Source organism: Heterodontus francisci, chromosome 23 (genome assembly GCF_036365525.1).
Source record: "Heterodontus francisci isolate sHetFra1 chromosome 23, sHetFra1.hap1, whole genome shotgun sequence".
NCBI classification, from domain to species: Eukaryota; Metazoa; Chordata; class Chondrichthyes; order Heterodontiformes; family Heterodontidae; genus Heterodontus; species Heterodontus francisci.
Genome location: NC_090393.1, coordinates 67,549,387 through 67,568,961, shown reverse-complemented (window position 1 = coordinate 67,568,961; position 19,575 = coordinate 67,549,387). Strand labels below are relative to the sequence as shown.

General features: G+C 43.9%; 1 protein-coding gene across 12 annotated transcripts in view; it reads left to right on the top strand.

Annotated features, from left to right (window-relative positions):
* Nucleotides 1-19,575, top strand: part of specc1la (sperm antigen with calponin homology and coiled-coil domains 1-like a) — a 575,263-nt gene that overhangs the window by 238,761 nt on the left and 316,927 nt on the right. For all 12 annotated transcript variants that reach the window (XR_010977306.1, XR_010977305.1, XM_068055453.1 and 9 more), the window contains one exon: nucleotides 4,710-6,319. Coding sequence is in view for 10 of the 12 variants with exons in the window: in XM_068055453.1 (XP_067911554.1) it covers nucleotides 4,710-6,319 (1,610 nt within the window). In the remaining 2 variants the exon portion in view is untranslated. The remainder of the gene's footprint in view (nucleotides 1-4,709; nucleotides 6,320-19,575) is intronic.

The window sequence follows — 19,575 nt, the reverse complement described above, 5'->3', positions numbered from 1 at the left end:
TGGAGGGCCACCCCCTCTGCCCCAACCACCCCTAACACTCATCACGCCCCCATCCCCCTCATTCGACCTCCCTTGGCTTGCCGGGGCCTGCCCGATCACCCCCGGTGAGGCAACCAAAACTTACCTTTGTTCCGGGCTCCCCGACATCATTACCTTCAAGCTGGGCTGTCGTCCCAGCAGTGGCCGCCACTCTATTAGATGGGACTTCCTACCTTAAGTGGGTGAAAGTCCCGTCTCACACCAATTAAAGCCCGGCGACCTGCAAAATACGGGTCAGATCCCCAGGCGAGGTGGTGGTGGGTTTGCTGCTGGCTCCTGTCCACCCAGGGTTAAATCCTGGCCGTGGTTCCCAAAACTTTGCATCAGTGGGGTTTTCCCGACCCCATGTCTGGGTCTGTTGGAGACTAAATAGAGTCATAGAGAGATACAGCACTGAAACAGGCCCTTCGTCCCACCGAGTCTGTGCCGACCATCAACCACCCATTTATGGATTTATTGATGGAGATTAATTTCTCTGATTAGTCAACAGCTCCATTATCATTATATCGTGCAACTAACAGGTTGGTTGAAGGTGAACTAAATGGACCTTGGTCAGACATTTAGGGGGGGATATTTCAGAATACTCAGAATAGTATGTTCCTACTATAAAGAAAAATTCTAAGGGGAGGACCCACCATCTGTGGTTAATGAAAGAAGTTAAGGAAAGCATCAAACTTCAGGAAAAAGCATACAATTGTACAAAGATAAGTGGCAGGTCAGTTGATTGGTCAGAATATAAAGAACCACAGAGAATGACTAAAAGGTTAATCAGTAGAAATAAATTAGAATAATTAGAATATGAGAGGAAACTAGCTAGAAATGTAAAAACAGATAGCAAGAATTTCTACAGGTATTTAAAAAAGGAAAAGAGTAAGTGAAGTGAATATTGGTCCTCTAGAGAGTGAGATTGGGAAGTTAATAGAAGATAATAAGGAAATGGCGGATAAAATTAACAAATATTTTGCTTCTGTCTTCACTATAGAGGATACAAAAAACATTTCAGTAATAGCTGTAAATCAGGAGGTGGAAGGAAAAGAGGAACTTGGTGAAATTACAATCACCAGGAACGCGATACTGAGTAAACTGATGCAACTGCGGGCTGACAAGTCCCCGGGTCCTGATGGGCTTCATCCTGGGGTCTTAAAAGAGGTAGTTAGTGAGGTAGTAGATGCATTGGTGTTAATTTTTCAAAATTCGCTAGATTCTGGGAAGGGTTCCATCAGACTGGAAAGTTGCAAATATAACCCCTTTTTTCAAGAAGGGGGGGGTGGTGTGGGGGAGGCAGAAAACAGGTAAATATAGGCCAGTTAGCTTGACGTCTGTCGTGGGGAAGGTGTTAGAATCTATCATTAAGGAGGCTATAGCTGGGCACATAGAAAATCACAAGGTAATCGGGAATAGTCAGCGTGGTTTTGTGAAAGGTAAATCATGTTTAACCAATTTATTGGAGTTCTTTGAAGGAGTAGCATGCGCTGTGTATAAAGGGGAGCTCGTTGACGTACTGTACTTGGATTTCCAGAAGGCATTTGACAATGCCACATAAAAGGTTATTGTGCAAAATGGGAGCTCATGGTGTAGGGGGTAACATATTAGCATGGATAGAGGATTGGCTGGCTGGCAGAAAACAGGGAGTATGCATAAATGGGTCCTTTTCTGATTGGCAGGATGTGACGAGTGGAGTCCTGCAGGGGTCTGTGCTGGGGCCTCAACTTTTTACAATTTATATCCGAGACTTGGATGAGGGGAGCGATGACATAGAATCACAGAGTAATACAGTGCAGAAGAGGCCCTTCGGCCCATTGAGTCTGCACTGATGCATTAAAGACACCTGACCTGTCTACCTAATCCCATTTGCCAGCACTTGGCCCATAACCTTGAATGTTATGACGTGCCAAGTGCTCATCCAAGTACTTTTTAAAGGATGTGAGGCAACCCGCCTCGACCACCCTCCCAGGCAGTGCAGTCCAGACCGTCACCACCCTCTGGGTAAAAACGTTCTTCCTCAAATCCCCCTTAAACCTCCTGCCCTTCACCTTAAACTTCTGTCCCCTCGTAACTGACCCTTCAACTAAGGGGAACAGCTGCTCCCTATCCACCCTGTCCATGCCCCTCATAATCTTGTACACCTCAGTCTTCTCTGCTCCAGCGAAAACAACCCAAGCTTATCCAACCTCTCTTCATAGCTTATATGTTCCATCCCAGGCAACATCCTGGTGAATCGCCTCTGCACCCCCTCCAGTGCAATCACATCCTTCCTATAATGTGGCGACCAGAATTGCACACAGTACTCCAGCTGTGGCCTTACCAAAGTTCTATACAACCCCCTGCTTTTGTAGTCTATGCCTCGATTGATAAAGGCAAGTGTCCCATATGCCTTTATGGTAGCTAAATTTGCAGATGACACAAAGATAGGTAGGGAAGTATGTTGTGAAGAAGACATGAGGTTGCAGACCGATATAGATAGGTTGAGTGAGTAGGCAAAAGTCTGGCAGCTGTAGTATAATGTGGGAAAATGTGAAGTTGTTCACTTTGGCAGGAAGAATAAAAAAGTAGAGTGTTACTTAAATGGAGAATGACTGCAGAGCTCCGAGGTGCAGAGGGATCTGGGTGTTCTAGTGCAGGAGTCACAAAAAGTTAGTATGCAGGTACAGTAAGTAATAAAGGAGGCTAATTGAATGCTATCCTTTATTACGAGAGGAATTGAAAATGAAAGTAAGGATGTTATGCTTCAGTTATACAGTGCATCGGTGAGACCACATCTCGAATACTGTGTGCAGTTTTGGTCTCCTTATTTAAGGAAGGATGTAAATGCATTGGAGGCGTCCAGAGGATGTTTTCTAGATTGATATCTGGAATGATTGGGTTGTCTTATGAGGACAGTTTGGACAGACTGGGCTTGTTTTCACTGGGGTTTAGAAGAATGAGGGGAGACTTGAATGAAGTCTCACAGTGGCGCAGTGGTTAGCACCGCAGCCTCACAGCTCCAGGGACCCGGGTTCGATTCTGGGTACTGCCTGTGTGGAGTTTGCAAGTTCTCCCTGTGTCTGCGTGGGTTTCCTCCGGGTGCTCCGGTTTCCTCCCACATGCCAAAGACTTGCAGGTTGATAGGTTAATTGGCCATTATAAATTGCCCCTAGTATAGGTAGGTGGTAGGGAAATATATAGGGACAGGTGGGGATGTGATAGGAATATGGGATTAGTGTAGGATTAGTATAAATGGGTGGTTGATGGTCGGCACAGACTCGGTGGGCCGAAGGGCCTGTTTCAGTGCTGTATCTCTAAACTAAACTAAACTAAACTAAAAACCTGAAAGGTCTTGACCAGGTGGATGTGAAAAGGATGTTTCCTCTTGTGGGTGAGTCCAGAACTAGGGGGCAATGTTTTAAAATTAAGGGTTGCCTTTTTAGGACAGAGATGAGGAGAAATTTTTTCTGAGGGTTCTGCAACTTTGGAACTCTGCCTCAGCATGTGGTGAATTGAATATTTTTAAGGCGGAAGTAGATAGATTCTTGTTAGGCAAAGGAATCAAAGGTGATCGGGGGTAGATGGGAGTGTGTAATTTGAGAGACACAGATCAGCCATGATCTTATTCAATGGCGGAGCGGGCTTGAGGGGCTGAATGGCCTACTTCTCCTAGTTCGTATGTATGGCTTTTATTCGTCTAGCAATTCCTGTGTTCCTATAGGTGCTAAGGAGAGGAAATTTCTGGGGTACTGGATATTGCTGTGCAAGAATCAATGAGCGCAAGGAAGGAAACAAACTTGGTACTTGTATTTCGGAAATGGACCATGTAACTGACTTTGGTCAGCACACTGATTTTAGAAAATGGGTGATGATAGCAAGACTCCACATCTCACTTATATATACACAAATACATAAATTTGAAAAAATGGCCATTAAAGTGGCTTGGTGGTAGACACCTTGCTGCTGAGTCAGGAGTTTGTAGATTCAAGCCCCACTCCAGGACTTGTCAGCCTACACTATGCTCTTCAGTAGAGTACTGAGAGATTGCTGCATTGTTGTCAGCACCATCTTATTGAATGAGATGTAAAGCTGAGACAGTGTCTACCTGTTCGGATGGCCATGAAAGATCCCATGGCTTATTATGTGGAGGGCAGGGGAGTTGTCCTGTCCAACATTTGTCCCTCATCCAACACCATGAAAAGAGATTCATCTGATTGCTGTTTGTTGGGCCTAGCTATGCACAAATTGGCTGCCATCTTTGTTCATGTAACAACAATGGCAACACTTTAAAAGTAATCCATTGGCTGTAAGAGCATAGGGGGGTCAAAAGGATATAAATGCAGGCTCGCTCATTCTTTAACAGGTGCTGCATCCCTTTCCAAATTATTACTGTTTAAAATAAAGAAGTCAGCTTCATTTCAGCACGTAGCTGAACACCAAAAGTTACTGTTTCTACTGTAGAGTTTATTGTGTCACGACTGTGTATGATTTAAATACTAGAGATGTTTTTTCCTTTATTGGAGACTGGAAGTGAAAATTTTTTCAGTCACATGGCTTTAGTTTTGACAGGGATGCCAGCCATTTTTTTCACAATCTTGTGACGAATACAGAACTGGGTGTAAGAAAAAAATCTAATTCTAACAGCTAAAGTTTTTAGTTATGTCCTTTGTGGAGATTTTAAGTTTTTTTGTATTTTTGTCATCCAGGTATGAATGCTACAGCTAAACGGAATGCAGCTGCAGGAAATAAAGAAATCAATTGGAACAGAGATAAAATCCGTGATCGGCCACGACAGAGTACAAGCAAAAAATTATCCACCAGCCAGGGAGGCAACGATGCCACTAAACGCTCGCGCAGCCGGATGTCAGCAGAGTCCGAAACTCGTATAACTAAGTCCAAATCTGATGGGCAGATTAGTGATAAAACTGCTCTAGAAGCAAAAGTAAAAGATCTCCTTGCTTTAGCTAAAAATAAGGACATGGAGATCTTGCACCTTAGAAATGAACTTCGAGACATGCGTGCCCAACTGGGATTGAGCAATGACTTGCTGGAAGGAGAGGGTGAGGAGAAGACTGAAGTAAAGGAGGGTGCTGCACCCCATCAACCTAGAGACGTGGAGTCGAGTCTTCTCCAGTTAGAAGAACAGAACAGTACAATCCGCGATGAGCTGAATCAGCTGAAAAATGAGAACCGAATGCTAAAAGATCGATTAAATGCTCTTGGTTTCTCTTTGGAGCAAAAGTTGGACAGTGCAGAGAAGTTGTTTGGCTTTCAGTCCTCAAGTCCTGAGGTAGCTACTGGCAACTTAACTTCCTCAGTCGAGGGATCAGCACCTGGTTCTATAGAAGACCTCTTGAGCCAGGATGAGAACACTTTAACTGACAATCGCAGCAATTCTCTGGACAACCTGGACAGTGAATCTAGTGAGGTCTACCAACCACTTACTTCCAGTGATGATGCATTGGATGCTCCATCATCGTCTTCTGAATCTGAGGGTGCACCAAGTAGGGAGCGCTCAAGGAAAGGGAGCAGTGGGAATGTAAGTGAGGTGTCGGTGGCTTGTTTAACAGAGCGCATTCACCAGATGGAAGAAAACCAACACAGCACAGCAGAGGAGCTCCAAGCTACCCTTCAGGAACTTGCAGACCTTCAGCAGATAACACAGGAGTTGAATTCTGAAAATGAGAGATTAGGGGAGGAAAAAGTTATTCTAATGGACTCCTTGTGCCAGCAAAGTGACAAATTGGAACACTTCAGTCGACAGAATGAGTATTTTCGCTCCTTGCTGGATGAGCACCACATTTCTTATGTCCTAGACGAAGATGTAAAAAGTGGCCGCTACATGGAACTAGAACAGCGATATATGGACCTTGCTGAAAATGCACGTTTTGAACGGGAGCAACTTCTTGGAGTGCAGCAGCATTTAAGCAACACCCTAAAAATGGCGGAGCAAGATAACAAGGATGCTCAGGAATTGATAGGCGCGCTAAAAGAACGTAACCACCAAATGGAGCGTATCATGGAATCTGAGCAAAAAGCCAAAACAGCACTGGCTGGAGCATTGGAGGAATATAAAGCAACTGTTGCGAATGATCAGATTGAGCTGAACAGGTTCAAGGCCCTGTTAGAACACGAGAAACAGAAGGTTGCAGACTTGTATGCTTTCCACAATGCAGGCGACAAATCAGATTTACAAGAACTTTTGGAGACCACGCGACTCGACAAAGAGAAAATCGAGGCCTTGTACAATAACCTCCAGGAGGAACTGGCCCATACTCGCAATGATGCTAACCAGCTACAGGATACCCTCGCGAAGGTATGGTGGTTGTTGAAGTAGTCAACAAAAACACTTTTAAGGGAATCTAGCAGAAAGATTCCTACAAATGTTTGCTGTTTTGTGAATGCTCTCCCTGTTGGCTTGGGTTGGTGCCTAAATTTGGTGTAGAAGGTAATGGATATCTCAACTGCCAGTCAGCACTCTGTACAAATAATCCTAACCTGAAATTGTTTGACATACGAGCTATCCATTGCTCTAAGTTAAACTGGATCAGCACTTCATTACATTGCCACAGTGGCATCAAAAATTCAGTTAGTTTTCAATCGTGTCTTACTAGAATTTATAAAAAAATCTTTGGTGCTTTGGAGTGCAGTCTATCGTAGATTTGCCCCTGCAGTTTCCCTGTGCAATCATTTCCCAATGTTGACCATTTTAGAGGAAAATTGGAATATTGGGTAATATATCACCCTATATTACTCTTGTGTACTCTCTAGTGCCTGAATCATGGATGACGGAAGCCAAGTAGTTTATTTTATTCGAATTTCTCAACCAAGGAACTGTAGATGCTGTAGGGAGATCTAAGGAAGAGAAAGATGAAAGCTGCAAACTTTACAATGCTGAATATTCCATTTTAATAATTAGAAGTCTGTGCTTAACTCTATCAATTATATCAATAATAAATTCCTGTGCCCACATTTATAATGGAAACAGCCTATATAAAACTTGCTGCTCTCTCAGTAGATGCCCTGTAGGACTGTTGTGAATATGGAAAGTTAGAATGGGGATATAAGAATGACAGAATGTTGTTTAAAATAGAGACTGAATTGCATCTGTGGGGCCCTGGTCCAATTATTCCACACTTTCGGCCTATTTCACTTGAAGGCACCACGTGGGACGAGCTAGTGCAAATGGAAATCTTGAATGTTGCCGTAAACATTTAGCTTTGTCAATTTTGTTGACCAGAGAGAGAGAGATTCGTGTTTTCTATGTTGGAAGCCTGGTCATCTGTTTTTTTTAACTTTTACAGGAGCTTAAGTGGTTAGAATCGTAAAAGCTTCGAAGGTGGCCAGTTGGCCCACAATACCTGTTCCAGCTGTTTGAAATTAGTCCGACTCCCTGCTTTTTCTCCATAACCCTGCAATTTTCTCCCCTTCAAGTATTTATCCAATTCCTTTTTCAATGTTACTATTGAATGTGCTTCTACTTCACTTTCAGGCAGTGCATTCCAGATAATCATAATTCACTGCTCAAAAAAAAATTCTCTTCTCACTTCTGGTTATTTTGCCAATCATCCTTAACTTTGTGTCCTCTAGTTATTACCCTTCTGCCAGTGGAAACAGTTTCCTCAAAAGCTTCAGAATTTTCAATGCCTCTATTAAATCTCCTTTTAACCTTTGCTGCTCTCAAGAAGAGCAACGGTATTTCTCTAGTCTTTGCACATAACTGAAATCCCTCTTCAATGGTACCATTCTAGTTAATCTCCTCTGCACTCTAAGGTCTTGGCATCATTCTTAAAATGAGGAGCCCAGAATTGGACATAATATTGTAGCTGAGGTCTAACTAGTGAATTATAAAGCTTTAGCATAACTTAGGAACATAGGAACAGAAATAGGTCACTGAGCCGCTTGAGTCTGTTCTGTTATTAAATGAGATCATGGCTAAATTGTATCTTAACTCCATCCACCATGGTTCTATATCCCTTTATGTCCTGGGCTAGCAAAAAGCATCTACTGCTTTTTGTAGGAGAGAGTTCACCCTTTGGGTGAAGAAATATTTCCTAACTTTTACCCGGAATGGCCTGGCTCTGATTTCAAGTCTCCTTGTCTTAAATGCCCCCCATCAGTGGAAAAGTTTCTCACTATCTACCCTAGGGGTTCCTTTCAAAATCCTAAAAAAAGCTCAATCAAATCATCCTTAACCTCCTTTATTCTGGGGAATGCCAGCCTTGTTTACATAATCTCTCTTTATAATCCATCCCTTGGAGCTCTGGTAACATTCTGGTGAAATTCCTTACTCTATGCATCTATTTATACAGCCAAGAATCCCTGATGCTCATATAAAACCTTCTCAACTTGTCCTGCCACTTCAGAGATTTGTGTACGTACAGCCCCAGGTCTCTTTGTTCTTGTACCCCCTTTAAAATTGTATCATTTAGATCATATTGCTTCTCTTCATTGTTCCTACCAAAATGTAACACTTCATACTTTCTGCATTAAATTTCATCTTCCAGATGCCTGCCCATTTCACCAGCCTATTTGTTCTCCTGAAGTCTGTTACAATGTCCCGCACTGTTTACTACGTTTCCAAGTTTCATGTTATCTGCAAACTTTGAGATTATGCCCTATTTACCCAAATCCAGGTCATTAGTATATATCAGAATGAGCAGTGGTCTGAATACTGACCCCTGGGAAATACTACTGTATAATTCTCCCATCATGTATGGAAAACAACCATTCACCACGACTCTGTTCTCTGTCTGTTAGCTAATTTTGTATCCATCAGTTTTGCTAACAAGTCTATTGTATGGTATCATGAAGATACTTCCATTATTAATATTTTTTGAGGAGTCGTGTTGAAAAGATTGTGAATATTGGTTCATTTGAAAGACTGAGGAGATGCCTGGATTTTTTTTAAAAAGGTTACTGGAAGAACACTTTGTCTCTCCCAGTAAGTGTTTTTTAAAAAAAATCTAATGACGTGCTAAATAAACGTAAGGAGTCTTTGCTGGCTATTGGAGTTGTTTACAGAGAAGTCACATGTCTAGGTTTATGGTTGTCAGGAGTTTTGGTTTTCTAATTTGGGCTGGGACTGTTTGAATGCTCAGTTGGTGTATAACTTGCTAAGAGAGAAGCCACACAACTCATTCTTTGCCATCTGTTTTGAAAAATCTTCTAAGAATCCAGTGTGATAGCTGAAACCACTGATGCAGTAATTCTGCCGAAAAGCCTACAAGACTACTCCTCGACGTCTCCTGAACAGAACTGCTCCAGAAATATCCCAGTGGCAGCCATCTACGTGAACCCAGACGCCAGACCATAGGCCATCTGGAACATTCCATATCATATCCATTTTCTTCAAGATTTGACAATAACTTGGCCAAAGTATTTATTTTTTTAAGTTGATCTCTACAGAGCCAGTTTTTTCATTTTTCTTTATTTTTTTCTTTAACTGCTGCGTATTATCACAAAAGGATTTATTTTTGTACTAAAATCTTGGACTTCTATGTGTTTCAAAAAAAACTGAAAAAAGAATGTTGCTCAGTGAAAGACACCTGCAAAAATAATTGGAATTCCAGCAAAGTTTTGAAAGGAAGTTCAGAACAAAGAGTTGAACTTTATGGGTGTTTTGAAAGGAAGTTAAACTTGCAGAAGGACAGGAAGGTCATCAGTTTCAAGGAGATCGCAGGGGTTTGACCTTCAGAGCAGCTTTTGAACCAGGGGAGACACTGTGTCTAGAGATGTGACCGCGGTCAGGAAGGTTCTTTTTTCACTTTGGACCCTTTAAAAGCCTGTGAATTGGACAAAGAGAAAGCATTTGAAATCTTTGCTTGACCTGCCTATAGCAAGAGAGAACCCAGAAAAGTGCTACCTCTCTCTCTAAAGGAAACTCACATCTATTGTAAAGGAATCCTGCATTTGAAAGGTAGCAGATTCCTGTTACCTCTGGTCTCTGAAGAATTTCTGCATCCATTGAGTTTCTTGCTGCCTCCTCTGTTCTAAGAAAATCCTGAAATCTGAAGATTTCTTCTGTTAGACTGCTGCTTCAAAACCCAAGCAGACCTGTTGCTACACCCCTGATGGAAGACCTATGTGACGCCTGCTGCAGTTAAATTGTTGTGAACACCTACCCATCACAGACTGTTCATCAACCTTGCCTGGAGAGACTTCGAGTGGCACCTCCCCCTACCCAAAACATCCTACCAGAGCGTAAACCTCAATTATTTTTTGTTGTTCATTTTATTCCTCAGAAACAGTTATAATCCAAAACCCCCTTTTGAAACCTGTTAACCGTTTCTTTTTGAATGTGTGTGTGTGTGCGTGAGGGTTAAGGGAATAAGTGATTTTTTTCATGTATAGATTTATCTCGTTAGTAGTTAAGATGTATTATTTCTTTTCTAATTTGTTGTTGTTGTTTAAAGAAACCTAATTTGGTGTGCTTTATTCTGAGGGAAAATAGTGTTTAATTTGGCTATTCTTTGGTAGGTGGGAAACTTTATTTGATATGCTATGACCTGTGGAGTAGTGGGGCTGAATTAACATTGGAACTGCATTACTCCTGCCTTGGTCGTAACAGCGTGTTAGGTTATTTTAGAAGGGTAGGTATTTATACTTTCATATTTCAAACTGTGTGTTAATAAGCTTTGCATCTTTATTGAATAAGTCTTGTTTTATAATAAATCAATAATTTATTAAAGAAACCTGGTTGGCATATTTTTATTCTGAAACTAATACAAAGTATAGAATTGGCAGTATCAGTAACTGGGTAAAACATTCAAATATATGTTGTGACCAGTGGAGTAGTGGAACTGGAGAAAGAGAGTGCAATCCTCCAACCTCAGTCATAACAGCGGTACATTATTGTTATATGTTTGGGTTCTGTATGCTGCCACCTTACTGAGTCTATCAGAGAGGTTCTTAGACCGTAGAATTTAAACATTAATATTTATTTCATAACTATATACACTCCACACTAGCCTGTGTGTCTTCTACAAAAGACATGCTGTAACTGTTCTCAAGTCTCTCCCACATGATCTCTTACATCATCTTTACAGTCTGTCAAGGTTAACCCTTTGATACCCATATACTACATTCCCCCCACCACAAATATATGTAAATGTGTGTGTGTGTATATATCCGTTCACTTTTTAAAAATTTATATACTACACCATTTCTCCCCAAGTCTCGAACATCATAGATTCAACCTATCAGGAGGCTTCACAACTCTCCTTGATCTTGTTGTCAGATGTGGAAGATTGGTAGTCTTTCTCTGATCGCTTATATCTTGATTTGACGGCCTTTGTTGAGGTTTGTTGTATTCGGCGCGCAGTCTGCTGAAAAGCACGAGAAAACCCCAAACACAGCAGGGAGACGCCATTAATGCAGGCAAGCCCGAAAAAACACACACAACCTGCAGTTCAAAAAAGGGAAAACCCTATTGACAACTTCAGTAGGTTTCTTGTATGGTATCTTCTGTTACAATTCTGGGTCTGTTTGTTCCGATACGGCTTTTCTTTGGCTTGTACCCACTGATAATCCTTGTTTTGTAACCCTGGAAGTAATTTCTTGGGTAGAATGGGAAGTTGCGTTCGATGTTTTCTTCCTATTGAGTTCTGATGGCGCTAATCTGCATAATAGTGGAATAGTCCTGTCAGTCAGTGGTGCTAATCTTGATTTTTCATCAACATAGCTTTAATGGCTCTGACTGCTCGCTCAGCTTCTCCATTTGATTGTGTATACTTGGGAGAACTTGTTAAAGGAACAAATCCCCATTTTTCCATAAAATGCATGCAGTAATTGTTGGCAAATTGTGGTCCATTATCAGATACTATCTGAGCAGGTATACCATGTGTTGTGAAAACCTCTTGCAAAACTCTGTTTCAGCTGTTATATACATCTGTTTAACTTCGATCCATCTTGAGAAGTAATCAGCTATGATCAGATAGGATCTCCCCTCAAAGAAGAATGAATCCATAGCCAACCGTTCCCACTGTCTCGTTGGGAATTGAGTTGAAAGTAGAGGTTCTCTTTCATCTTGTCTGTGAGCTTGACTAATTTGTTGGAGTTGGTTCTTCCTGAGTTCTCTGTCTGTGTAGAACTCCTGTAGGAATTTGCTGCATTTCTCTTTCTTGCTCTGGTAGTCTTTGACTGGCATGGCAGGTTGTGCTGTGTTGTGCAGGTTCTCTCTCCGTTGTGCGAGTTCTCTGGTGGAGTTCGGACTCTCTACAGTGCTCTGGTCAGGGTGGGGGGCTCTCCCTCTGTCCTAGCTCCTGGATTCTTCTTGTTTAACTACTTCAACTTTCTCTAAGTTGAAGGTCGGTACAAGCTCTTCTACTTAAGAATGAGAGCTCCTAATTTCATAGGACATACAATGTTTCTATTATCTGCTTTCCCTTGTACTGAAGCGTTGCCTGTACCTTCCCTTTTACTTCATGTTCACTCCCTCCAGGGCCATGAAACTGAGTTTCTGTTGGTTGTAGAAAGTTCCAACAGAGAGCTCAAGGGATTTCCCTGTTTTGAACTGCAGGCTATTTGTGTTTTTTCAGGCTTGGCTGCATTAGTGGTGTCTCCCTGCTGTTTTTGGGGTTTTCTCGTGCTTTTCAGCAGATTGAGTGCTTATCGGGGGTTTCCTGCTCTTTAGCTTCCCCCACCCCACCAAGGGTACCTTTTTCCCTGGTGCCTCTTGTTCAGCTGTTTGGCAAAGGAACTGAACAGTTGCAGGAGGTGTCCTGCACCAAGGTTGGTCTTCACCTCGCAGGATTGGTCTGTGTTGCTGTGCAGATTGAAGTGGGAAGCACAAGCTTTTAAGACTTCATCAAATTTGGCTGATGTTTCACTAATACCTTGTCTTACTATTATATCAGCAGCTACAGCACCAGTTAAATATAAGAATGTATTCACTTGCTCTGCTTCAGACCTGCTGTCTAATTTCGATGCAATTCTATATCTGAGAAACTTATTCCTACATAATACCCAGTTCTGAGTTTGATTGGGTCCCTCATGACTTTTGAAACTCTCTGGCATTCCCAATTTTTGCTCCATATTTTTAAAATTTTATTGACTTTTTTATTGACTGTTCTCCTTTACGAAACTTTTTTTCAGGCTAGCTTGCTGTAATGGAGTGTAGCAGGTGCTTTCAAGTGTCCCCTGCTGTTTTTTTTTAATAGGCTATTCTAGGGTTTTTTTCCTCCAGCACTTCACTTTATTTGTTTACTCAGCTGCCTAATGGAGTTGACCTAGCTATTTGATTTGTTCCCTGCACTTTCAAAAGAGAGCTCAAGGGCTTTCCCCTTTTTTGAACTGCAGGTTATTTTTGTTTTTTTCAGGCTTGGCTGCATTTATGGTGTCTCCCTGCTGTGTTTGGGGTTTTCTCATGCTTTTCAGCAGATTGCACGTTTATCAGAAGTTTCCTGCTCTGTGCCTTCACGTTCAGCCCGAGTGAGGGATTGGGTTTTCCATGTTTTTTTTTCTCTTGATGGCTTTAGAAATTACTTTGAGCTGTTCAAAGGATTTTTCTTCAAAAACTGGGATTCCTATGACTCACCCAATCTGATTTGCAGGCAACCACTCTTCCATTCTGTGGAGCTTCTCTCAGCCTCTTATCTGTAGCTTTTTTTTCTCAGCTAGCTATTTGAAATTCTCAAAAATGCTCAGCAGGTCTTTCAGCATCTGTGGAGAGAAGCAATGTCAACATTTCAGGTCAGTGACCTTTCATCAGAACTGGCAAAAGTTAGAAATGTAATAGGTTTTAAGCAAATAAATTGGGGGTGGGGTATAAGAGAACAAAAGGGAAGGTGTTGATAGGACATAGGGTCACAGAGAATAACTGACAAGGAGGTCATAGGGCAAAGGCAAAAAGAGTGTGTTAATAATGTGGTGAAAGACAAAGCGTTAGTGCAGAGCGGGTGTTAAATGACAGAATAATGAAAGCACTAGCCAAAAGCACAAACATGAAAAAAAAAGTGGGCATGCACATGATTTAAGAAAAAATTGAATGATGAAGCAAACTAAAATAAAATGAAATAAAAATTTAAAAAAGTGAAACTAAAAATAAAAATGGGTGGGGGGGGGGTGGGGTGTGGTGGGTGGCAGTCATACTCTGAAATTATTGAACTCAATGTTCAGTCTGTACATGCTGATGCTGTAGCATGCCTAATCGGTAAATGAGGTGCTCCTTGATGCTGTTCCTTGAGCTTGCGTTGATGTTCACTGGAACACTGCCGCAAGCCCAGGACAGCGATGTGGGCACGAGAGCAGGGGGGAGTGTTGAAATGGCAAGCAACAGGAAGCTCGAGGTCATGTTTTCAGACTGAGCGAAGGTGTTCTGCAAAGCGGTCACCCAATCTGCGTTTGGTCTCCCCAATGCAGAAGAGACCACATTGTGAGCAGCAACTACAGTATACTAAATTGAAAGAAGTACAAATAAATCACAGCTTCACCTGAAAGGAGTGTTTGGGGCCTTTGATGGTGAGGAGAGAGGCAATAAAAGTGCAGGTATTACACCACCTGCGGTTGCATGGGAAGGTGCCGTGTGGGACGGGGACGAGGTGTCGGGTGTAATGGAGAAGTGGACCAGGGTGTCGCAGAGGGACTGATCCCTTCAGAATGCTGACAGGGGAGGGGAGGGAAGACGCGTTTGGTAGTGGCATCACGCTGGACATGGCGGAGGATGATGTTTTGGATGTGGAGGCTGGTGGGGTGGAAAGTGAGGGCAAGGGGAACCCTGTCGTGGTTCTGGGAGAGAGGGGAAGGGGTGAGGACAGTGGTGCGGGAAATGGGCCGGACACGGTTGAGGGCCCTGTCAACCACAGTGGTGAGGGGTGGGGGGGTGGAAATCCTCGGTTAAGGAAGAAGACATATCAGAAGCGCTGTTGTGGAAGGTTGCATCATCAGGGCAGATGTGTTGGAGACAGAGAAATTGGGAGCAGGGTAGGAGAAAGTGTATTGGAGGTAGCTGTGGGAGTTAGTGGGCTTATAATGAATATTAGTGGACAATCTATCCCCAGAGATGGAGACAGAGAAGTCAAGAAAAGGAAGGGAAGTGTTGGCGATGGACCGTGTATAGGCGAGAGACCTGGTCTGAGGAGGATTGGAAGATTGTGACTAGAGGCATTGCAATTTCCATCCACGCTTCCCTCAGCAATTTAGGATGTGTCCCATCCTGGCTCCTGGCCAGAAGACTTTTCTAATGTGACGTAGTAGAACGAGTAGTAGGCATCGGTCCCTTTCGCGAGACAGTGGACTGCGCTTGGGGTGTATTTCACTTCTAGATTGAACGTAATCTGTTGTAGAGGCCAACTCCTGAATGGCAATCCCTCCAACAGCTGGCACAGATGAATAGCATTGGCCCGAGGCCGACTAATGTTTTTTCCTTCTGCCGGGCTCTCTTTTCCCCATATCTTTTGTCCTCTGCTTTTTCTGCGCCCTTCCTGACTGTTTGTGTCCAGGCACACCCGTCAGCAGCAGGGACTTTCCATGCATTGACTCCAATTCCAGTCAACTTGAGGTCTTGCTTGCAGACGTGGGAGTCCTGTATGTCTCGTGCCGTTAGTAAGCTCGCCATAGAGCATGTCTTTGGGAATGCCACCGTCTTCCTTTTGGCGCACATGACCCAGCCAATGGAGTTGCCACTGGCTCAAGAGGGTAAACATGCTGGGGATTCCTGCACACTGGTGTACTTTTGTATTCAGCACTTTGACCTGCCAGGGGACGCCCAGTATTTGTCTGAGGCAGTGGAGCTGGAAGCTGTTCATCCGTTTTTCTTGGCTTGCATAAGTTGTCCATACTTAGCTGTTGTAAAGGAAGGTGCTAAGAACACAAGCTTGGTAGAATGAACCTTCGTATTTTTGGTTAGTTTGCTGTTGGTCCACACTTGCCTTCTCAACTTTGACATGACAGCTGCAACCTTGCTGATCCTGGTGCTGATTTTGGCATCAAGGGACAGATTGCTGGTGATTGATCCAAGGTATGTAAAGCTGTTGACCTCCAAAGTGAGGTTGTCGATGTTGATGGAAGGTGTTGTCTCTACATCCTGGCCCATAACTTTGGTCTTTCTGATGCTGATTGTCAGTCCAAATTCCTTGCGGGCCCAGGAGAACTGATTTACAAGCTGTTGCAAGTGAACTTCATTATGGAATGTCAGCGCAGCGTCATCAGCAAACAGCAACTCACGGAGTAGGACTTTACACACTTTGGTCTTGGAGCACAGTCTTGTCAAGTTGAACAGCTTGCTGTCAGCTCTGGTATGCAGTTGGATACCCCAATTTGAGTCGCCGCAAGTGTCCGATAGCAGCAGGGTGAGGAATATGCCAGAAAGTTGGTGCCAGGGCACAGCCCTGCTTTACCCCGCTGCAGATCTTGAAAACATCTGATGTACTGCATTGTAACTGGCAGAACTGTGCATGTTCTCATGGAAAGAAGAAATAATGCCCAAGCGTCCAGGAGGGCTGCCTATTTCCGTAGCAGTTGAAGAGTCAGTCTCTGCTGATGAGACCAAAGACCTTGGTGAGGTCTCTGAAGGCAATGTAGAATGGTCTGCACTGTTCGCTGCAATTCTCCTGTAACTGCTGAAGTGAGAAAATCATGTTGACTGTCTATCTGCCAGCTCTGAACTGTCCCTGCAATACTTAGCAATGAGATGTCCTAGTCATTGTTGCAGTCTCTACGATCACCCTTGTTTTTGTACAAGGTGACTGTTTTCACCACGCATGTCTTGAGGCATAGATCTTGCCTTTTAACAGGGACACAAGATGCTGCAGCAATGCCGGTTTTCCACTTTTGATAATTTCTGGTGGAATGCCATCATTTCCCAGGGCTTTACCGTGAGCGAGAAGGCCGATGACATTGTTGAGCTCTACTGTGGTGGGTTCGCTGTCCAGCTCCTCCCATTACAGGAGAGTCTGGAATGGCACTGAGAGCTACTTCAGTAACCATGTTCTCCGTTGCGTAGATGTCGAAGTAATGCTCAGTCCACCTTTCCATCTGCTTGCTGGTTCAGTGGTGATTACCTCTGTCTTTTTCTTCAAGTGAGCTGATTTGGTTACTCCTGGGCCTGTTGCTTTCTTAATTCCTTCATACATCACTTGAACATCATCGGATTCAGCAGCAGATTGTATGCTGTTGCAGGGTTTTATCCAGAATTGATTGGCGCAGTGCTGAGCATTCTGCTGAGACTTGTTTCTGGCACCTCAGAACATAGGTTTTGTTTGCTGGGGACTTGTTTGTAGCTCATGGGGGCTCTCCTCCTGATTGCAGTAACTGACTCCATTTCAGTCTAATAAACCTCGAACCAGTCAGCATTCCTCTGATCTCTTTTCCCGTACACGGTGCAGTGCCATAGATAGTGACACGCAGATGATCACACTTTGACACCACACTCAGGGCTTGGACATTATTGTCCGAAAGAGCCTGATCGAGGATGTTGAGGAACTCCTGGATCCTTTCTCAGTCAGTGGAATGGCAAGTGTTGATCCGAGGATGACCTTTTCTTCTTGGAGTGGTAAAGCTTGCTTGGCTGAAGCCCGACCTTGCCACACCCAAGGTGTCGCAATCAGCGCTGTGATAGCTGCTAGTGATGAGGACATTGTTGAGTATGGTACATCTGGTGATAAGGTCTAGCTGATGTCAGTGATGTGATCTCGGATGTCGCCAGGACACCTTGTGACACGCCTGGACCTGGAAGGACATCACGCAGAGTCCATTTTTGTTCGTCTTGCCAATCCCTTGGTACCCTATGCAGTTTGGCCAAGCTGTGTAGTCAATTCCCACCCTTGCATTGAAGTTCCCTAGAAGATACAGTCCCCCGATACTGGGAATTCTACTGATAGCGTCTCATAGACCTTGGGGGTGGAGGTGAGTGTTGGGGCATAAATGCACATGAGGTTGACTGGGCACATGCTTGTTGACAAGTAAAGAGTAAGACGTCGCTCTCAGCCTTCTGTGTGGGTTCGATCATCACAAGTAGAGTGTTTTTTGTTTACTGCGAAACCCACTCTATCCCCTGCCAGAAGAACATGTAGTTTTTCTCTTTAAGGGATGCACTTTGAGTGAGTCTAGTTTCTTGCAGCACAGCAATGTCCACATTGAGCCTTGTAAGTTCTCTGTCAATCACTGTTGTCTTGCATGCATCATCGACCTGCAGATAAGGTTGACAAGGCCAGGACGCATGATCCTTGTTCCAGCTTGCAATGCAAAAAACTGATGTCGTCTTTGTTGAGTTTGTCTTGCCTGTGCATAGTTTATCAATCTGTCTATCGAGAGATGGCTCTCTAAGCTCCAAACACCCATTGAAGCAAGCAGGTCGTGGTGGGACAGGACCTAACTGACTGGCGGCCGCCAAGTCCAGGGCGGGCAGTAGCTATCCAATGAGACGCGATGATGTCTCCCACCGTCGGAAGCAACTCTGGGAGCTCAAACTCTGCGCCAATCGAGCGAGAGCTTATAACGGTAACTGTTTCTTCCCATGATGTTTCAATGTTTAACCACGAAGCTGGTGTGTCCTCTCCAGGGCGTAGGCCTGGCAATTAGTATGGAGACCCTGTGTTGCCCAAGCATCAGGACGCCCCCCCCCCCCCCATCGCATTGTTAGGATTGTCCATAGTAAAGGATCAAACCAATACTGTTTGGTACCGGCACTGCTGCAGCAGTTACTGGAAAGCTGCCTGATAAGTGACAAGTAACCACCTATGGGACTCAACGCTGGATTTTCTGTAGTGGGCTACTCTCTTAGTTGCCTTCTCTCCCAAGACACCCACAAGGAGATGAGGTTATTTACCCATAGCTGAGGGTCTGGTTCGTGGGCACTAGGGTGTAACCACAGGCCAGTGGGCCTGAGTGCCAGGCGTCTGGAGACTAGGCCTCCCAATAATCAAAGGATAAAACCCTCAATAACCCAAGGGACGAAATAGTCCTCTCCCAAACTGACTCCCTGCAACAATCACAGACAAGCTGCAGCATCCCAGCATGTCGGGCCCAGGCCCACCCCACGCCACACCCTGCCCGGGCACAGGCTGCACACCTCGCCCTCTCCTCGAGGCCCAGGCGGCACCTCGGCTCCCACCTGCTCCATTGAGTGGCACAGTGTCGGGGGGGTAGGGCGCTTGGGGAGTCGGGCTTCGCACTCCTTGTACTTTGAGGATTGCCAACCTTTTAAGTGCCTCTTTTTTATTTTTATCCTTGCCAATTTCTCTACAGCCTCCTCATTTAGTGTGACGTTGGCAGCATTCTCTTCTCTAGAGGAGATGGATGTACAGTACTCATTTAGTACCTCAGCCGTGCCCTCTGCCTCCAAGATTGTTTCCGTTTTGGCCCCGAATCAGCCTCACCCTTTCTTTGACTATCCTTCGGTTATCCTTCTACTATTGATACGTTTATTTAAAAAAATTACTGTTGTCCAGTAATCTATTCTCATACACTCTGTTTACCCCTCCTGTTTCCTTCATCAGTTCTCCTCAATCCTTTCTATATTCGGCTTGATTCTCAACTGACTTATGAACTTGACATTTATCACAAGCATCCCTTTGCTGTTTTATTTTAATGTCTATATTTTTAATCATTCAGTGAGTCTAGCTTTGGTGCCCT